General features: G+C 41.5%; 2 protein-coding genes across 2 annotated transcripts in view; both read left to right on the forward strand.

The window, feature by feature from the left end:
* LOC141430984 (RRP12-like protein) overlaps positions 1 to 16,307 on the forward strand; it is a 62,433-nt gene that overhangs the window by 1,063 nt on the left and 45,063 nt on the right. The gene's annotated exons all lie outside the window — the stretch shown is intronic.
* LOC141431372 (merlin-like) lies at positions 9,844 to 16,299 on the forward strand. The gene is made up of 7 exons (XM_074092543.1): positions 9,844 to 9,852; positions 10,476 to 10,580; positions 10,893 to 11,024; positions 11,515 to 11,661; positions 11,892 to 12,086; positions 12,793 to 12,971; positions 15,385 to 16,299. Exons 1-7 carry the CDS (start codon positions 9,844 to 9,846, stop codon positions 15,593 to 15,595), a joined length of 978 nt encoding a protein of 325 aa, XP_073948644.1. The 3' UTR covers positions 15,596 to 16,299.

The following is a 16,307-nucleotide window of genomic DNA, read 5'->3' on the forward strand; positions in this document are numbered from 1 at the left end:
TGAAATTTTGTTTTTCTGGCAATCTGTGCATTCTCTCGCCCAACGACGACAATCTCTGCGTATGTCGGGCCAGACGAATCGTTGCGTCACACCATTTGACAGTCTGCGTTTGCACCTGGATGGCTCAAACCGTGCAATGAGTTGAAAAGCTGCACGACGAAAGGCTTGAGTAGGTAAGGTCTGAATTACCGGTGGAGATCTGTCCAATAAATTTTCGAAATTATTTTCAAAAGATTTGATTTTTTGAGATTCAATGAGACGATGATGATGATGATTATGAGTCAACTTGAAGAAGCGCTTGCAGTTCAGGATCTTTATCTTGAGCGCGTGCAAGGCTTTCGTAGTTGTTTGACCCATTTATTTCTTCAACTCTTGAGAGTGCGTCTGCAACAACGTTATCTTTTCCCGCTACGTACCGTATGTCCGTACTAAACTGTGAGATGAAGTCTAAGTATCGGAACTGTCTCGGTGAGCATTTGTCTCTAGCGGTGGTGAATGCAAACGTCAAAGGTTTATGATCCGTATAGATGATGAAGGGTCTGGCCTCGACCATGTGACGAAAATGTCTGATAGCGTCGTATATAGCCAGCAGTTCTCTGTCATACGGACTATACTTCTTTTGAGCAGGATTCAGTGGTCTTGAAAAGAATGCTAGTGGTTCCCAGGCTTCCGGTGCTGCGCGCTGCTGTAAGACTGCGCCGATGGAAACGTCTGAGGCGTCAGTGTGGATAGCGAGCTCGACGTCTGTCAGCGATGAGCGAGAAGAGTGGCTTGAGAGAGAGCTTGCTTACATGACTCGAATGCATGCATCATGTCTTCTGTCATCTCGATCTCTTGCGTTGGCTTCTTCTTCGGACCGGACAGTACGACGTTCAAGGCGCTTGCAAAGCTGATGCACCTGGTACGAACCTTCTGTAAGTTGAACATGCCCAGGAATCGTCTGAGTTCCTTGACATTCTTGGGTACAGGGTAGTCTTGGATTGCTTGTACCTTAGACTGCAGCGGACGGATCCCCTCTGCGGACACTTCATGGCCAAGAAAGGTGATGTTCGTTACACCAAACTCACATTTTGCAGTGTTGATGAGGATACCATACTCTGACAGTCGACGAAATAGTTGATGGAGATGTTGGTGATGCTCTTCTGCGTTTCGAGAGAAGATCAGAATATCGTCCAAGTATCCATAGCAGAAATCCAGACCTCGCAGCGCTTCGTCCATGAAACGTTGAAACGTTTGAGCTGCGTTCCGGAGACCAAACGTCATGTATGGAAACTGAAACAGGCCAAAAGGTGTGATAATGGCTGTCTTCTTTGATGTCATCCGGATAAACTGGGATCTGGTTGTAGGCTTTGACAAGATCAACCTTGGAAAATATTGTACTCCCGGCGAGTTGCTGCGTAAAGTCTTGAATATGTCGGATCGGGTACTTGTCTGGAATCGTACGCGCATTAAGGGCACGGTAATCGCCGCATGGTCGCCAGCCGTCATCTTTCTTGGGTACTAGATGAAGCGGAGAAGACCATGGACTCTCAGACTGACAAGCTGTACCGTTCTGCAGCATATCCTCGAACTCCTTTTTGTGCGATCTTCAGGCGATCCGGAGGAAGGCGTCGGGGCTTACTTGCAATCGGCGGGCCAGGGAGTGTGCGTATATGATGCACCGTATTATGCTTGGGTACCTTGGTGTACCTGAAGGTCGGGTGATGTCGGGATACTGACGTAGGATCTCGTGGTACTTAGATTCCCCTGACATCACCTTCACTGACGAGATGTCTTCGGATGTACCTTGGTTGGTACTGCAGCGGAAAGAGTAGTGTGGCCATCTATAATGCGTTGTTTTCTGCAATCAATCATAATATTAAAGAAGGACAAAAAATCAACACCAATGATGGGTTTAGCAACGTCTGCCACAACGAATCTCCAATTAAATGCTCGCCGCAAACCCAAGTCAAGTTTCAGTTGCACCGAACCGTAGGTAGATATAACTGAGCCGTTCGCCGCTGTTAACTCGTAGCTGCTCTTAGGTCGGTTTCCACTGAGTGACGTGCGCGGGTATACACACAAATCCGACCCGGTGTCTACTAGGAAGAGAACTTTCGAGGAACGGTCCATTACGAAGAGGCGGCCCGGTTTGGTATGGCAGTCGTTAGCCGCTACTTCCGGCTGCCGTTGAAGTTTTCCGACCCAGGGTAACTGCAAGGCCTGGTACAGCGAGTAGAGTTGTCTCCGAACCTGTAATGGTACCAGCAGATGGACGGGTCTCTTGGTTTCGACGCAGACCGTGACCGCGCTTGACGTCCGACTGGAGTTTTGTTGCGGGAATTAAAACGCGAGCGCGATCTTGAGTGCGGTTGTCTACTACTGAACTGTGCTTTGAGCGAAGCAATTTCCGATGTTAGTTCTGCCATTTGCTTTGCCATTGCCACGAAATTTGAATTTGAAAAATTTTTGCTGTCACTGTCATTTTTTACGGAAAATATTTGCGGTTCTTGTGGTACAAGATCGTGCACTTTGTCAGCTAAATCCGCGAGTTCATCTAGCGTTGAATTTGGCTGCGATGCGATTACGACCTGTAAATTTTTCGGTAACCGGCTTGACCATACGGTGCGCAAAAAATCATCAGTCACTGAAGTTCCAGCCAAAATGCGCAGCTGGCGTAAAAATTGCGATGGTTTCCTATCGCCCATTTGCTCACCTTGTAATAATTGCAGCGATTTCTTTTCCTGCGACAATGACAATCTTGAAATAAGCTCGGTTTTCAATTTGACGTATCGGTTTTCGGCCGGCGGAGAATTTATAATGTCTTTGACTTCTACCGCGTATTGATGTTCCAACTGGCTAATTACGTAATTGAATTTTGTAGAATCAGCCGTTATTCCCGACAAAGAAAATTGCGCTTCCATCTGCGAAAACCAAAGCGCAGGCTCTTGCGGCCAAAACGGCGGTGCTCGTACACCAACTTTGAAAACGGCGCCATCGCTGTCACTTGCGCTGTTTCCCTTTGACATTTCAATATTATGTAGGTTTTATATTCTTACTTGAATTTTGCTTGAATTTTGCGTTTCTTGTCCAATACGGGGTCACCAGTGTAGGTGCGCCTCCTGAGGCTTCGATGAATTAATGAAAAGAGATTTAGAGGCACACGAACGTATAATAAAGATTATCAAAAAGGAAAGTAGGTATTTACAATGGAATATTAAACTAGGGAAAAGGAAGGAAATGAGTTTCGCGCAATGGATAGAGTTCTGTTCGGGACCGCGTCGCCGGAAGGAATGTCGCTCCGCTTCTCGACTGGCCTTCTGGGCAATTCAAATGAACTCAAATACGCCGCGCAGTTCCACGCGCCGGTGTGCAGATGTTTATAGTATTGCCAACACGTGGAACCAACTGCGGCTAGCGGGGTAATGGCTTATCTGGACGCTACACTACTACACTTTCATAAAAAATCAAATTACATATGGTAAAGGCCTAACAAATGAACATTAATATACATTTAGATATTTTGGTTGTTTTTGTTCTGTGAATATTTAATCGTCACTTAGAACACCAGAACACACATACATACAGAGCAGCAAATTCACGAGCTGCATGACAGTCATGTAACACCATTAAATAATTTACCTACATACATAAACACAAATTAAAATCCTTCAATTATTGGTCGTTCGTTTTCTGTTATAAATAGAAGACTATTTTTTTAGTACCATAAAACCGTCCAATTTTGCCGTTGATATTTATTTTGCCTTTTGCTTTTTGGTTCCGTACGTACAATGTTTTTAAAACAGTTCACTACTAAGTTTTAGCAACGCCTAGTAACCAAAAACTGCTGGAAAAAAAACACGTTTCTTGTATGACAACTCCATTTATTTTAATACTTACTTTTATTATTAGTATTTGTTGTTATGGAGGTCACAGTAATACCTACATAATCTGTCAACATTTCAAGTGTCTAGCACACACAAACATGTATGCCTAAATGGGGTAGGCAAAGCACACGAAACGTTACAGCTTCGGAGCCACTTTTAGCAATTTTAGGTTTTAAGTTTGACAAAAACGGTACAATAGTGACAGGTTGCTAGCCTGTGGCCTACGGTCCTCAGTCGCCTCTTACGACATCCACGGAAGAAATGGAGAGGTCTAATTCTAACCCGACATCACACGGGTAGCTATTACAGCTCAAGAGATAAAGCCCTGTGACAGACGGATGGACAGATAGACAGACAGACAGACAGACAGACAGCAGAGTCTCAGCAATAGGGTCCCGTTGGCACCCTTTGGGTGAACCCTAAAAAGGAGAAGTAACTCCCGTCAGGAATAAAGAAATATTCTAATATCAAGGGAAAAGAAAAATTTATTCGTGACAAAAGGGAAAAAATGTACAAAAATTATTTAGAAATGTGCATGTCACAAAGTGTCACAAATCAGTCAATTTTGTTTTATTTCAGATATTTTAAAAAATGACAACTTGGGCAAAGTTATCTCAAAGTCAAAGTTGTACGGTTTTATAGTACTTTATATATATGTACCCCTATTATCTCATCATCTGAAATTACTGTAGTTTCATTCAACAAATAAAAACTACATACCTGTTGGTATTCTTGTTTTTAGAATCTCCACTAAAATTTCCAACCACGGAACGCTAAAAGAAAGATGCCTACGAAGACTTTATTTTCATATTTATTTAGAACAAACTTTGTAACACAGCGTTAATAAATAAATCAGTCGGATATTCCTAAATTTCTTGCATATCAACATTAAACGTTTCTTCTTTTCTTCACCTTGAATATTGCATGACAGCACCATGGCTACTTTCGCAATATAATGATTCCAGGCAAAGTTATATGCAGTTAGTTAGCATTGAATCTGAAAGGAATTGTGCATTAATAAATACAGAAATAGTATTAGCAGACAGACAATAAGATACCTAGGTGTACGAATAAAGTGACCGATGCCTTTTAGTTACAGCATAAGGACGTAAATCAGACTATCAGTAGGTAAATTCCCTAATGTACATACTGTTGCACGCAACTCTGTCCGCGTAGAATTCGTTTATAGCTATTCCGCGGGAATTATGTGATTAAAAAAACTACCCTATGTTTTTCTACGGGACTCAAACTATCTGTATCCCAAATTTCATCTAATCGGTTCAACGATTTAGACGTGAAAAGGTAATAAAGAAATAAACAAACAGACTAACAAACTTTCGCATTTATAATATGAGTGGGATTATTGTCTTATTTTAAGTCATCATCATCATCATTATCGGCCTATCTTAGCCCACTACTGGACATAGGCGTCTCCAATTGCACGCCACTGAGCACGATCCTCAGCCACTCTCATCCAGTTACTGTCAGCTACCCAGTGAAGATCATCACTCCACCTAGTCTGAGGGCGTCCCACGCCACGCTAGGCTTTTACTCGTTTACCCTAGCAGTTATCGGTTCTTCGGCTGATATGGCCGGCCCACTGCCACTTCAGTTTGCTTCAGTTTTAAGTAATCCTATAGAAATAGACGGACGGACAGCGTATCATCGTCATTAAGATCGGTTTGTGAACAATACTTATCATTTTTCAAAAATATCCTGATATTGAATTTAGATTTTTGCTATTCCTTTCTGCCTGCATGTCAATTTACAGAGATTAGTGATATGGAGATAGAGTTGTAAAATTAAATATATAACATTGAATTCCATGCTACCTACCTTGGGTATTAAAAATAAACTGGCCAAGTGCGAGTCGGATTCGCGCACGATGTGTTCCGTACCATTATCTATACAACATTAGACATAAGCAAAAAAAAACGGCCAGAAAAACAAGTTTGTTGTATGGACGTCCTCCTTAAATATTTGTTTTATTTTAATTTATTTATTTATTTTTAAAGTAATTATACAGCTAAATATTCTGTGAATATTTCAAGCGTCTACCTGTTGCCGTTACTAACATCATGCAAAAAACGGCTAAACAATCACGTTTGTTGTATGGGAGCCGCCCTTAAATATTTATTTTATTCTGGTTTGAGTATTTGTTGTTATAGCGGCCACAGTAATACATAACCTGTAAAAATTTAAAGTGTCTAACTATTACGACTCAAGAGATAGAGCCCTGTGACAGACGGACGGACAGACAGACAGAAAGACAGCGGAGTCTCAGCAATAGGGTTCCGTTGGCACTTTTTAGGTACGGAACCCTAAAAACTAAATAATAGTTACGAACCAGTAGAATTTTATGTAGGTACATAATAAATCCCATATTTTCCTTATCTTAATTTCAGCTTTTTAGGATAAAAGGTTTGGTGTGTGCGTTGGTAAGCAATCATTAAAAAAATAGAACAATAATGTAGTGTTCACTTCGAAACACAGACAGCCAGACAGACAGACGGACAGACAGATGGACAGATCAACAGACGGACGGACGAATGAGGCGACGGAAAGGTACACTGACAGACTCACAGTGGCGGATTTATGTTTTTTTATGAGTGTAGGCCACTTTATATCCGCCGCCCTATGTAACTTTCTAAATAATATTTTTTTCAAATCTGCCGCCCCTAGGCCGCGGCCTATACGGCCTATTTATAAATCCAGGACTGCAGACTCACATACGCATAAAATTAACAACCTGTGTAGTGACACCTGTGTTAGGAGTGCCTAACAGAGACAAATCTAACGATACCTCTTCTAATCTCTCTATTTCCTAACATGAGCTATTTCCCAAGACTCTGCTTCTAATTATCAATAAAATACTTATAAATTTTAAAGGTCGTAGTAAAATTTTCGACTAAAGTACAGTTGGTACAACTTTATTCACCATCATCATCATCATCATCATCATCTCAGTCGTAGGACGTCCACTGTTGGACATAGGCCTCCCCCCAGTTGCTTCGGCTGGCAGCGGCCTGCATCCACCGTGAACCTGCGGCTTTAACCAGGTCATCCGTCCATCTTGTTGGTGGACGTCCTACGCTGCGCTTGCCGATCCGCGGCCTCCACTCGAGAACTTTTCGGCCCCAACGGCCATCCGCTCTCCGTGCTATATGGCCCGCCCATTGCCACTTCAACGAGCTGATTCGCTTGGCTATGTCGGTGACCCTTGTTCTTCTACGTATCTCCTCATTTCTGATTCGGTCCCGTAGAGAAACCCCAAGCATAGCTCTCTCCATAGCTCGCTGAGCAACTCTGAGCCTATTTATAAGGCCTAAAGTAAAGCACCACGTCTCGGATCCATATGTCATCACTGGACTAATGATGTAGTGTTCACTTCGAAACACAGACGGACAGACAGACGGACAGACAGATGGACGGATCGACAGACGGACGGACGGATGGGCCGACGGAAAGATACACAGACAGACTCACATACGCATAAAATTAACAACCTGTGTCACTCCTAACAAAGACTTATTTTCTTGTCTTGTTGTTGTTTGTTGTCTTACTTGTTAAGATGCATCAAGGCCTTGTTGCATAGCGTGCGAAAGAAATGACCATACATACGCTCCAAAACCATAACCCCTGCCGTTTCTCACACTTATAAATAAAAAATCTTGAATCACTTCATAATAGAGTACATACAGTACATACTCGTACATATGCAGACAGACGGTGGGAAGCGACTTACTTCTATGGAGTGAAAATGTTCACGACGCTACTAAGAGTTAGGGAAATTTGGTATGTTTTCGTAGTAGGTTGCTGCAGACCACAAGTTTGGTACACACGATAAGCCATACTTTGGCCACCCAGTAGGAATGAAATTTTTACAGCCCTGCCTCTGGTGTTCTTGTAACAAATATTAATGTTTCTGACAAAAATGATAAAATAAACATACCCGTGTATCCAATATCCAATACATAAATAGTTTAAGAGTTGCACTCTTGCTAATTTCCTCTCGTCCGCCAACTTTTTGACTTCTTGATTTGTGTTCAAACCATAATTATTCAAACATAATTGCTTTTGAATATCAATCTCATTGACTTGACGTTGTGACAAAAATGTATTATAATGACGTTTAAATTGTACTTATCTAGCCAGTAATAATAATAAAAAAGGTACGAAAACTACTTCGATTGTGAAAACCTTTTTATTCACCGAGCCTAGATTTAGCGGCCGTAAAAATGCCGTGATATGTAGGAATTTATTTGAGCCTCACTGTAAAACTTGATATTCATACATACACATGCAATGTATGTTGAATGTAGACCTTATTTTTTAACTAATGAGTTTAGTGATTACACCTAGCACCTTTTATTGTGAGAATAAATATGCTTTATATAAATTAGTGGCGCTACTGTCTACGTAAGAGTAAATAACTAATATCTGTTCAGAATTTGTAAGTTGAATTTAAACCACTTGTCCTAGATCGAAGCACCGCATTATAATGTATGTAAAGTATGCAATGTTATAATTTTTGCCGAGGACTGGGTCTGTTACTTAAATAATTATTATTTTTAAATGACAATTTTAAAAGTAACTTACCTATTTTTCGTCTTACTTACAGTTTGCGTCCTTGCATTAATCAGAAATAATAGTTTAGGCGTTTCAACTTCCGAAAATAACAGATTATAAAACAAAAAAAGTAAATACTAGACTCAGAAACTTGAACTTGATCTCTCAGTGATCTCATGCTTTCTTCATTTAGTTGTCGTATTATCTGAGCCAAAGGTGATGGTCACGTGACCACACGAAATAGTCGATACCTATTTACAATAGTTTGATTTTGTGACATTGACTCACGCACCCATATAAGATGTCACTACATGCTCGCTGCGAACACTGTCAGTTGTACTCATACAATGGTAAAATGCATCAAAATTTACTGCATCACGCTGCACTTTTGATGCAATAAAGTTACTTTTTTTTGGATTTTGCTTGAAGAGCATATCCATAATTTACTATTCTCAAAAAATCCTCTAAGAAAACATGTCCGTGGAAGCTATGCGGGGTGTCCGTAGGTTTGTATGGAAGAGCAACCCCCTTAACCCCCGTCACAAAAAGAGGGGTGCTATAAGCTTGACGCCAATGTCTGACTATGGCATCGTAGCTCTCAAACGGATGGACCGATTTCGGTGCAGTTTTTTAACCGACGAAAAAAACGGATGAGGTTCTCAATCAACGCATTTCATCAAAATTGGTTCAGCCGTAATTAGGGTTCCGCAGTTTACTAGGAACCCTTATTGTTTCACCATGTCTGTCCGCGGCTAAGCTCAGAAACCATTAGTACCAGAAAGCTGTAATTTAGCATTAATATACATATCGGTCACGCCAACAAAGTGGTTAGGTATAGTGGGGATGATTTTATTTTCACTTCTACCCTATGTGGCGGGGTATCGTTGGATAGGTATTTGAAAATGAATAGGGGTTTGCAAAAACATTTTTTTGATAAAGTGGATATTTTTGGGAGATATTCACTTCGAAAGTTCAAAAAAATGTGCCCCCCCCCCCCTCTAGCTTTTGAACCGCACGCTTAAAATATGAAAATATCAGGGAAGTTAAGCTTAATAAAGCTCTGTTGTGTGTTTGAAGTTCTGTGGTGTTTTGTTTGGCATGGTGTGACGTCTGATATGGTGCGCGTCACCTCGTTTAAGTTAAGCTTAAAGATGTTAACTATAGCTATCTGTGGGATCCTGTAATTGGCTCTGTGTTGCTACTACATATATTGTTTTTTTTTTAGCAGTTCGTTCTCCTTAAATAAATAAATAAATAAAAACTTTCTAGGAAAATTATATTTCTAGGAAAGTTTTTGAAAAAATATATTTCTAAGTCAATTTGAGTTAAGGCAAGATTGGGAACTACAGAACCCCCCACTGATGGTCCGACATGCTCTTTGAAATATTGAACTTTGAAATCCAATGCAATGTCCTGGGTATTTCAACTTTTTTAGGGTTCCGGAGCCAAAATGGCAAAAACGGAACCCTTATAGTTTCGCCATGTCTGTCTGTCCGTCGGTCCGCGCCTTTGCTCAGGGACTATCTATGCTAGAAAGCTGTAATTTTGCACGGATATATATGTAAACTATGCCGACAAAATGGTACAATAAAAAACTAAAAAAAAATTTTTTTAGGGTACCTCCCATAGACGTAAAGTGAGGATGTTTTTTTTTCAAATCCCCCCTTTCTCAAATCTAAACCTTTGTGTGGAAAAATTTGAGAAAATTCAGGATGGTAGTAAGTATATCAAAACTTTCAAGGAAAACTATAACTGTTAAGTTTGCTTGAGAATTATTAGTAGGTAGTTTAAGAGTAAATAGCAGCCTAAAAAATACTAAATCCTTAGAAAAATATCACTTAATTTTTTCATAATGGCTACGGAACCCTATTTCGGGCGTGTCCGACACGCTCTTGGCCGGTTTTTTTAAAGTATTGCGTTAAATATTAGAAGGATTAAGATAGTGTCTATTAATTAACTGATAATTAAATTAAAGATGATAACTTTATTTAAACCACTTAAAACATTATAAAGTGCTATAATGTTCCGTGGATATTGCAGATACTGGACTTGTGCATCGGCAACCATGACCTTTACATGCGTCGGCGCAAACCGGACACTATGGAGGTGCAGCAGATGAAAGCGCAAGCTAAGGAAGAAAAACAGGTCAGTAAAATATTTTGTCCGTGACGTGTCCGGTTTTGGAATAGCCTCCTGATTCCTTACTTTTTTAACAGACGCAGTACTTTGACCTAAACGAGGGTTACCAGCTATGTTGTTATGTTGGATATTATTTCAACATTCTTAAAATTCATTTTCTACTCCCGTACTTTTATTTGACAATTAAAGGTCCACAAACAGGTGAGTTCCCACTAGTTCCATTGACAGTACCATTATAAAACTCTATTATAGTACTGTCGTGTAAATGGAACCAGTGGGAACACACCCACAAACACGAATATAATTGATGTTTTACAGCGTCGTCAGATCGAGCGAAATAAGCTGGCACGAGAAAAGCAGTTGCGGGAAGCTGCTGAGCGGGAGCGCGCTGCCATGGAACAGCGCCTGCTGCAGTACCAGGAAGAGATCCGGCTCGCCAACGAGGCGCTGGTGAGTCGCCGCACTGGCAGCGATCACACTTGCGGCAACCACACTGATAGCGACCACCACACTTGTGGCGATCACCACACTAAAGCCAAGTTTAGAACAAGAAAAATCGTGAAAGTTGTAATGTAGTGCATTACGGCACTTAATTGATTACTTGAAACTCGTTTGCTTTACATCCTCGCAGTGTACCGCAACTTGTCGATTTTTCTTGCAAGTTTAATCTGTGCTTCATAGTGACAACCACACTTGTGGCGACCATCATACTAATAGCAACCTCCATAATACTGACAGCCACTTCATTAGTGGCGACCACCACACTTATGGTGACCATCACACAATAACGACCACTACACTTGTGGCGATCACTCCACTTCTGACCACCACCACACTAGTAGCGATTACCACACTTGTGTGAGTTATGAGTACCTAGTTAAGATTAGGAAGAACTAGTTTCAACATTGTAATTTATTTTCAACATATTTTTTTGCCACAGCGCCGTTCCGAAGAAACGGCCGAACTTTTGGCGGAGAAAGGTCGAGTGGCGGAGGAAGAAGCTTCGCTATTGGCGCAGAAGGCCGCCGATGCAGAACGGGACAACGCCAGGCTGCGGCTGTCTGCTATACGCACCGAGGAGGAAAAGGTAATACATCCCTCAGTTGGCGAAGAAAGGTCGCATGACGGAGGAAGCTTCGCCATTGGTGAATAAATACTTGCTAACGCTGTGTTCCGCAATCTTTTTGTGTTCAAGGTCAAATAAACCTTCCATTAAAAAATTACCCTCCCCTATATATCATTCTAAGAGGGCCAGTGGTCTGCAGTGGAACTTAAGGCCGAGATGCTGATGATGATTTAAAATTTCAAAATCCCCAGGTGCACTTAGAACGCAAGACGCGCGAAGCGGAGTTCCTCACGGCCCGGCTGGTGGAAGAGTCGGAGAAGCGAGCGGCCGAAGCCGACCGGCTCAAAGTCGAGCTGATGTCGGCTCGGGTCGCCGAGAAGGCTGCTAAGGAGAAGCTGTTGAACTTTCTGAGCCGAACTGGGACTGGCTCGCTACCCCCGCCCGCTGTAAGTCTTCTACTTCTACACGCCAAAAATATTGAGTATCCCGAGACTTTTTTGATGTGTGTATGTAAAAGCCGTGGTGGCCGAGTGGTTTGACCTATAGCCTCTCAAGCAGAGGATCGTGGGTTCAAACCCCGGCTCGCACCTCTTGAGTTTTTCGTAGTTCATGTACGAAATTACATTTAAAATTTACCACGAGCTTTACGGTGAAGGAAAACAATTCAATTGTTTATGTGAAGTTCCCAATCCGCACTGGGCCCGCGTGGGAACTACGGCCCAAGCCCTCTCATTCTGAAAGGAGGGTTGTGTCCAGCAGTGGGACGTATATAGGCTGGGATGATGATGATGATGTATCTAGAACTAATCAAACTCGCTCTTTGTCAGTCCCCAACTAATAAAAAAAAATGGGACGCTTAACACCCATTGACCTAGGCCCGAAGTAAGCAAACCTTGTGTTATGGATACTAGGCTATAACATACTTAAGTAGATAGATACATATTTAAATACAAATTAAACACCCAAGACTCGAGAACAAACAGTATTTTCCATACAAATGTGCCCCAATCGAACCCGGGACCTCAAGCTTTGACTAAGCTATGCGGTCGTCAGAATGCTCCTCTTATCTTCACATAGTATAAAATAAAGTCACTTCCCGCTGTCTGTACAGTTAGCCAGAAAAACGTCGTACCAAAACCTTTTTTTTTTCAGTCATCGAACACAGTTCCATCAAGCCTGTTCCCGTCAACGTGCTCGCTGCCAGCCGAGTTAGGCAGCGAGGTGGCCCCCAACGGGGCGCCGGCGGAGCCCGAGCTTAACTCCTACGAGCTGGTGCCCGACGAGCCCGACCCCCACATTCATCGGCTGTCGCTGGAGATAGAGAAAGAGCGGTCAGTACTATTCTAGTTCTAGTCAAATACGGTTCAGAATTGATTGTACGCCGCGTTGTGTAATGAGGGCTACCGTTTTCGCGCTCACCAGTTGGCGCCACTGTAGACAAAGGTCCTGCCCGGAGTATAGTGGTTAGTTTGTTATTACGGGCGTGAAAACAAAATTTACATTTAAATCATATTTAATACCTTAAAACCGTACCATAAAAATATCGAGCATGCCACAGTGTTGCATAGTTCCCGTTTCGTTCGGAAAAAAGGGAGGACAAAGGTTTCCGAAAGACAAAACTGTCTCAAAACACAGACATTAATTGCCCCGTAACGCATTTTTGCCATAATTAATTTCAGGTATTGCAAAATATTCACAACATTATTCTAATTGTAAATATACTAGTAGGTCACCGAAAAACTATGAGATTTGACATTTCGGAGACCTCTCGCTACACTAGCGCCTCTCACGGCGAATTCATACGCAATAGCCCTCATTATGGCAAGAGTGTCACGTAACCTTGGCATCATGCAGTGGGATTACCATTGTGTAGAATTATGCAGGCGAAAAAACGAACATTGAAGAAGTTTATTATATTTTGTCCGATGCACTTTATTATCATGTGCTCTTAGTTTAAATATTCAAAGTACGGAGTGTTTGTGGTCCCTCAAGACAATAAAACTTGTTGTATCATGTTTTAGAATGACATTGAGAGATACATGCGAAAGGTTGACCATAGTACGTTTTTTTGCCTGCCGTAGAAACAGAGTATAGAATATAGTGACCCTCATCTAGTATGCTATCTTGTTTACTCGAAACTCACTAAGCATAACACGTATAGCGTAATTTTTGTTATAAGAAATTACTTCGCATAAAATGTACTTGGCATAAAAACTATTTTTCACTTCTCATGCTCTTAAAGTTCCTGTTTATGCTGGATCTAGGCGATATAAAATGACTTTTTATGCTCTAGTGCATAAAGTAAAATCTTCGTCTAAGACCAAGGCAACCAGGCCACAGCAAACAGCATACAGCCACAAACAAAAAAGTTTCTAAATACAATTTTTTTTTTATATTTTGTATAAAACTAAAAAAAAACAATAAAATAAATCGAAAGTAATCAAGAAAAGTAAATATTTATAATTATTTAGCACTGCACGAAAAACAAAAGGTACCAAGTAAGTGAACAATTGTTTCCACAGTTGCTATTTAATTTCTTCGCAATCGAAGTGAAAAGCAGAGTGTAAAACTAGAGCATTAAACCCATTTCCCCCTCGACGTGTCTATCCACCCTCGTCGTACGGGCTCGGATGGCTATATGAATGCCTGGGGTAAAATGACTCGTTTTGTGCTCTTGTTGTACAATCTACTATTAAGACTCGATTCGCAATTTTGCATAATAAAACTATCGCACTATTTTCCCAAGAAAACCCCCACACAGAAATGAATTGCTAACAGGAAAGTAGTTTGGGTTAGGTTAGAACTATGATCTCGCAAATAAACCATCTGGTACCAGCAAACTAGCTTTGGTCAGGTTAGAACTGCGACCCCACAGAACACCCCTACTCACACAAATCAAGGTGCTAGGACGTATAAGACTATTTCTCAAACAGTTGTCCAACCAGTTGTCAAACCTTATTAAAAAAAAATATATATTTCCTGACGCTGTTTCAACACAAAAAATAAGTAATATTGTGTTTAAATATATACAAAACCTTGTGGTAAACGTGATAAAAAGTCAGATTAATCTTTATTGTTGGATCCAATAGAAAGTTTCGATGTATGTTGTTACAAAATTACGATTTTTCCTCACGAGATTTCGCGAAGTTTCTTCCCTGAGGTCAAGATATTTTGATGTTTTATGCAGTTAATGTTTTATGATCTTGTCCTTAGTCGAAAATACATAATAGTAGTAGCGTAGTAGAAATAAGCAACCTGAGATATGTATGCATAGGAAAAATTCGTGTCAAGATTCCTGTCTATCGGTGGTGTAGGGGTTATAGCACGCAGCACGGATTGCTGAGGACCTGGGTTCGATTCCCAGCGCTGGTCTCTTTTTCTGGTTTTTCTGTGCATCCATGTCTCAGTTTGTATTTTCGATATGGTTTTACGGGATACCCGTAAAAGTAACAAATTTGGAGTTGAAATAAAAAATACAAAAAGACACCAAAAAACCAATCATAACTTGTCCTTAGTGTTAATAATTTCTTGACAAAAAGATTTCTTGTCAATTTCATGACGGGAAAACTTTTTGAGAAATACTCATAAGATTATGAGAGTTTCGTACAAACAAGGTTATGCGACAATTGCGACATGAGTTTCGGCGATATGATAATTATACCAAACGATACTCTGCGGTATGAGATTTAAATTATGCCAATAAAGGTTTAACTTACGATAAAATACCCGTTATTTTTATTCCAGAGTGGAATACCTAGCCAAATCGAAACACCTCCAACAGCAGCTGGAGTCCCTTCGCAGCGAGTTCTCCGTGTTACGGGTTGAGCGCGGCGCAGCCACGCTGGACCGCTTGCACGAGCAGCAAGCGCGCGCTGGAGACACCAAGTATTCCACGCTGCGGCGGCTGAGGCAGGGCGCCACTAACACCAGGCTACAGTTTTACGAAGAGCTTTAGGTAACAACGATCCAACTGTCTAATGTCGGAGGAGCTCAAAGTGCCGCGGCCGGCGCTCCTAAAGGTAGGCGTTCACTTATCCGCATCGTACGCTTCGGACGTATCGGATTTGTTGCTTTGTATAGAACTGTGCAATGCTTACGATGCGGACAGGTGGACGCACTTATATGAGTTTCTATACAAAGAATACTACGATCCGCTGCGTGCGATGCGTCCGATGCGTACGATACCGACAAGTGGACGTTTACCTTAACACCACTGCGCCCGAGGGCAACGCACGCCCTGCACCATAGGGAAAGACACTTTGCGCGCGCGCGTTTTTATGACAGTAAAATAGGCAGGCGCGGTCGCAGCCTGGAATTTTGGAGGGGGTCACTAATAATAATACATCGCGGCTAAGGGCAAAAAATGTTTTTTTATTTTTTTTATTTTGTTTTTATAAGAATTTTCAATTTGACGTTTACGATGGGGGGGGGGGGGACTCATGTCCCCTGTGACCCCACCTTCGGACCGCGCCTGAAAATCGGAAACCTCGTCATTGTTGATCTCCGTTTTAGTCAAATTTAAAAGAAGCTGACGAAACTGTAATAAATTATCCGTCAATACTTGATCCTTGAAATAGCTGGCGGTTAATTTTATGGCAGACGTAGGTACAGTCACCAGAACTAATACCTGATACAGTCGCCATCAGATATTTCGGAACGGCCAAGGT

Source organism: Choristoneura fumiferana, chromosome 9 (genome assembly GCF_025370935.1).
Source record: "Choristoneura fumiferana chromosome 9, NRCan_CFum_1, whole genome shotgun sequence".
NCBI lineage: Eukaryota > Metazoa > Arthropoda > Insecta > Lepidoptera > Tortricidae > Choristoneura > Choristoneura fumiferana.

What these genes read in the sequence shown, in the direction of transcription:
- LOC141431372 (XM_074092543.1), top strand. An exon ending in GGCTCGCCAACGAGGCGCTG is followed by an intron (nt 11,025 to 11,514) that starts GTGAGTCGCCGC and finishes TTTTTGCCACAG; the next exon opens with CGCCGTTCCGAAGAAACGGC. An exon ending in GCTCGCTACCCCCGCCCGCT is followed by an intron (nt 12,087 to 12,792) that starts GTAAGTCTTCTA and finishes TTTTTTTTTCAG; the next exon opens with TCATCGAACACAGTTCCATC.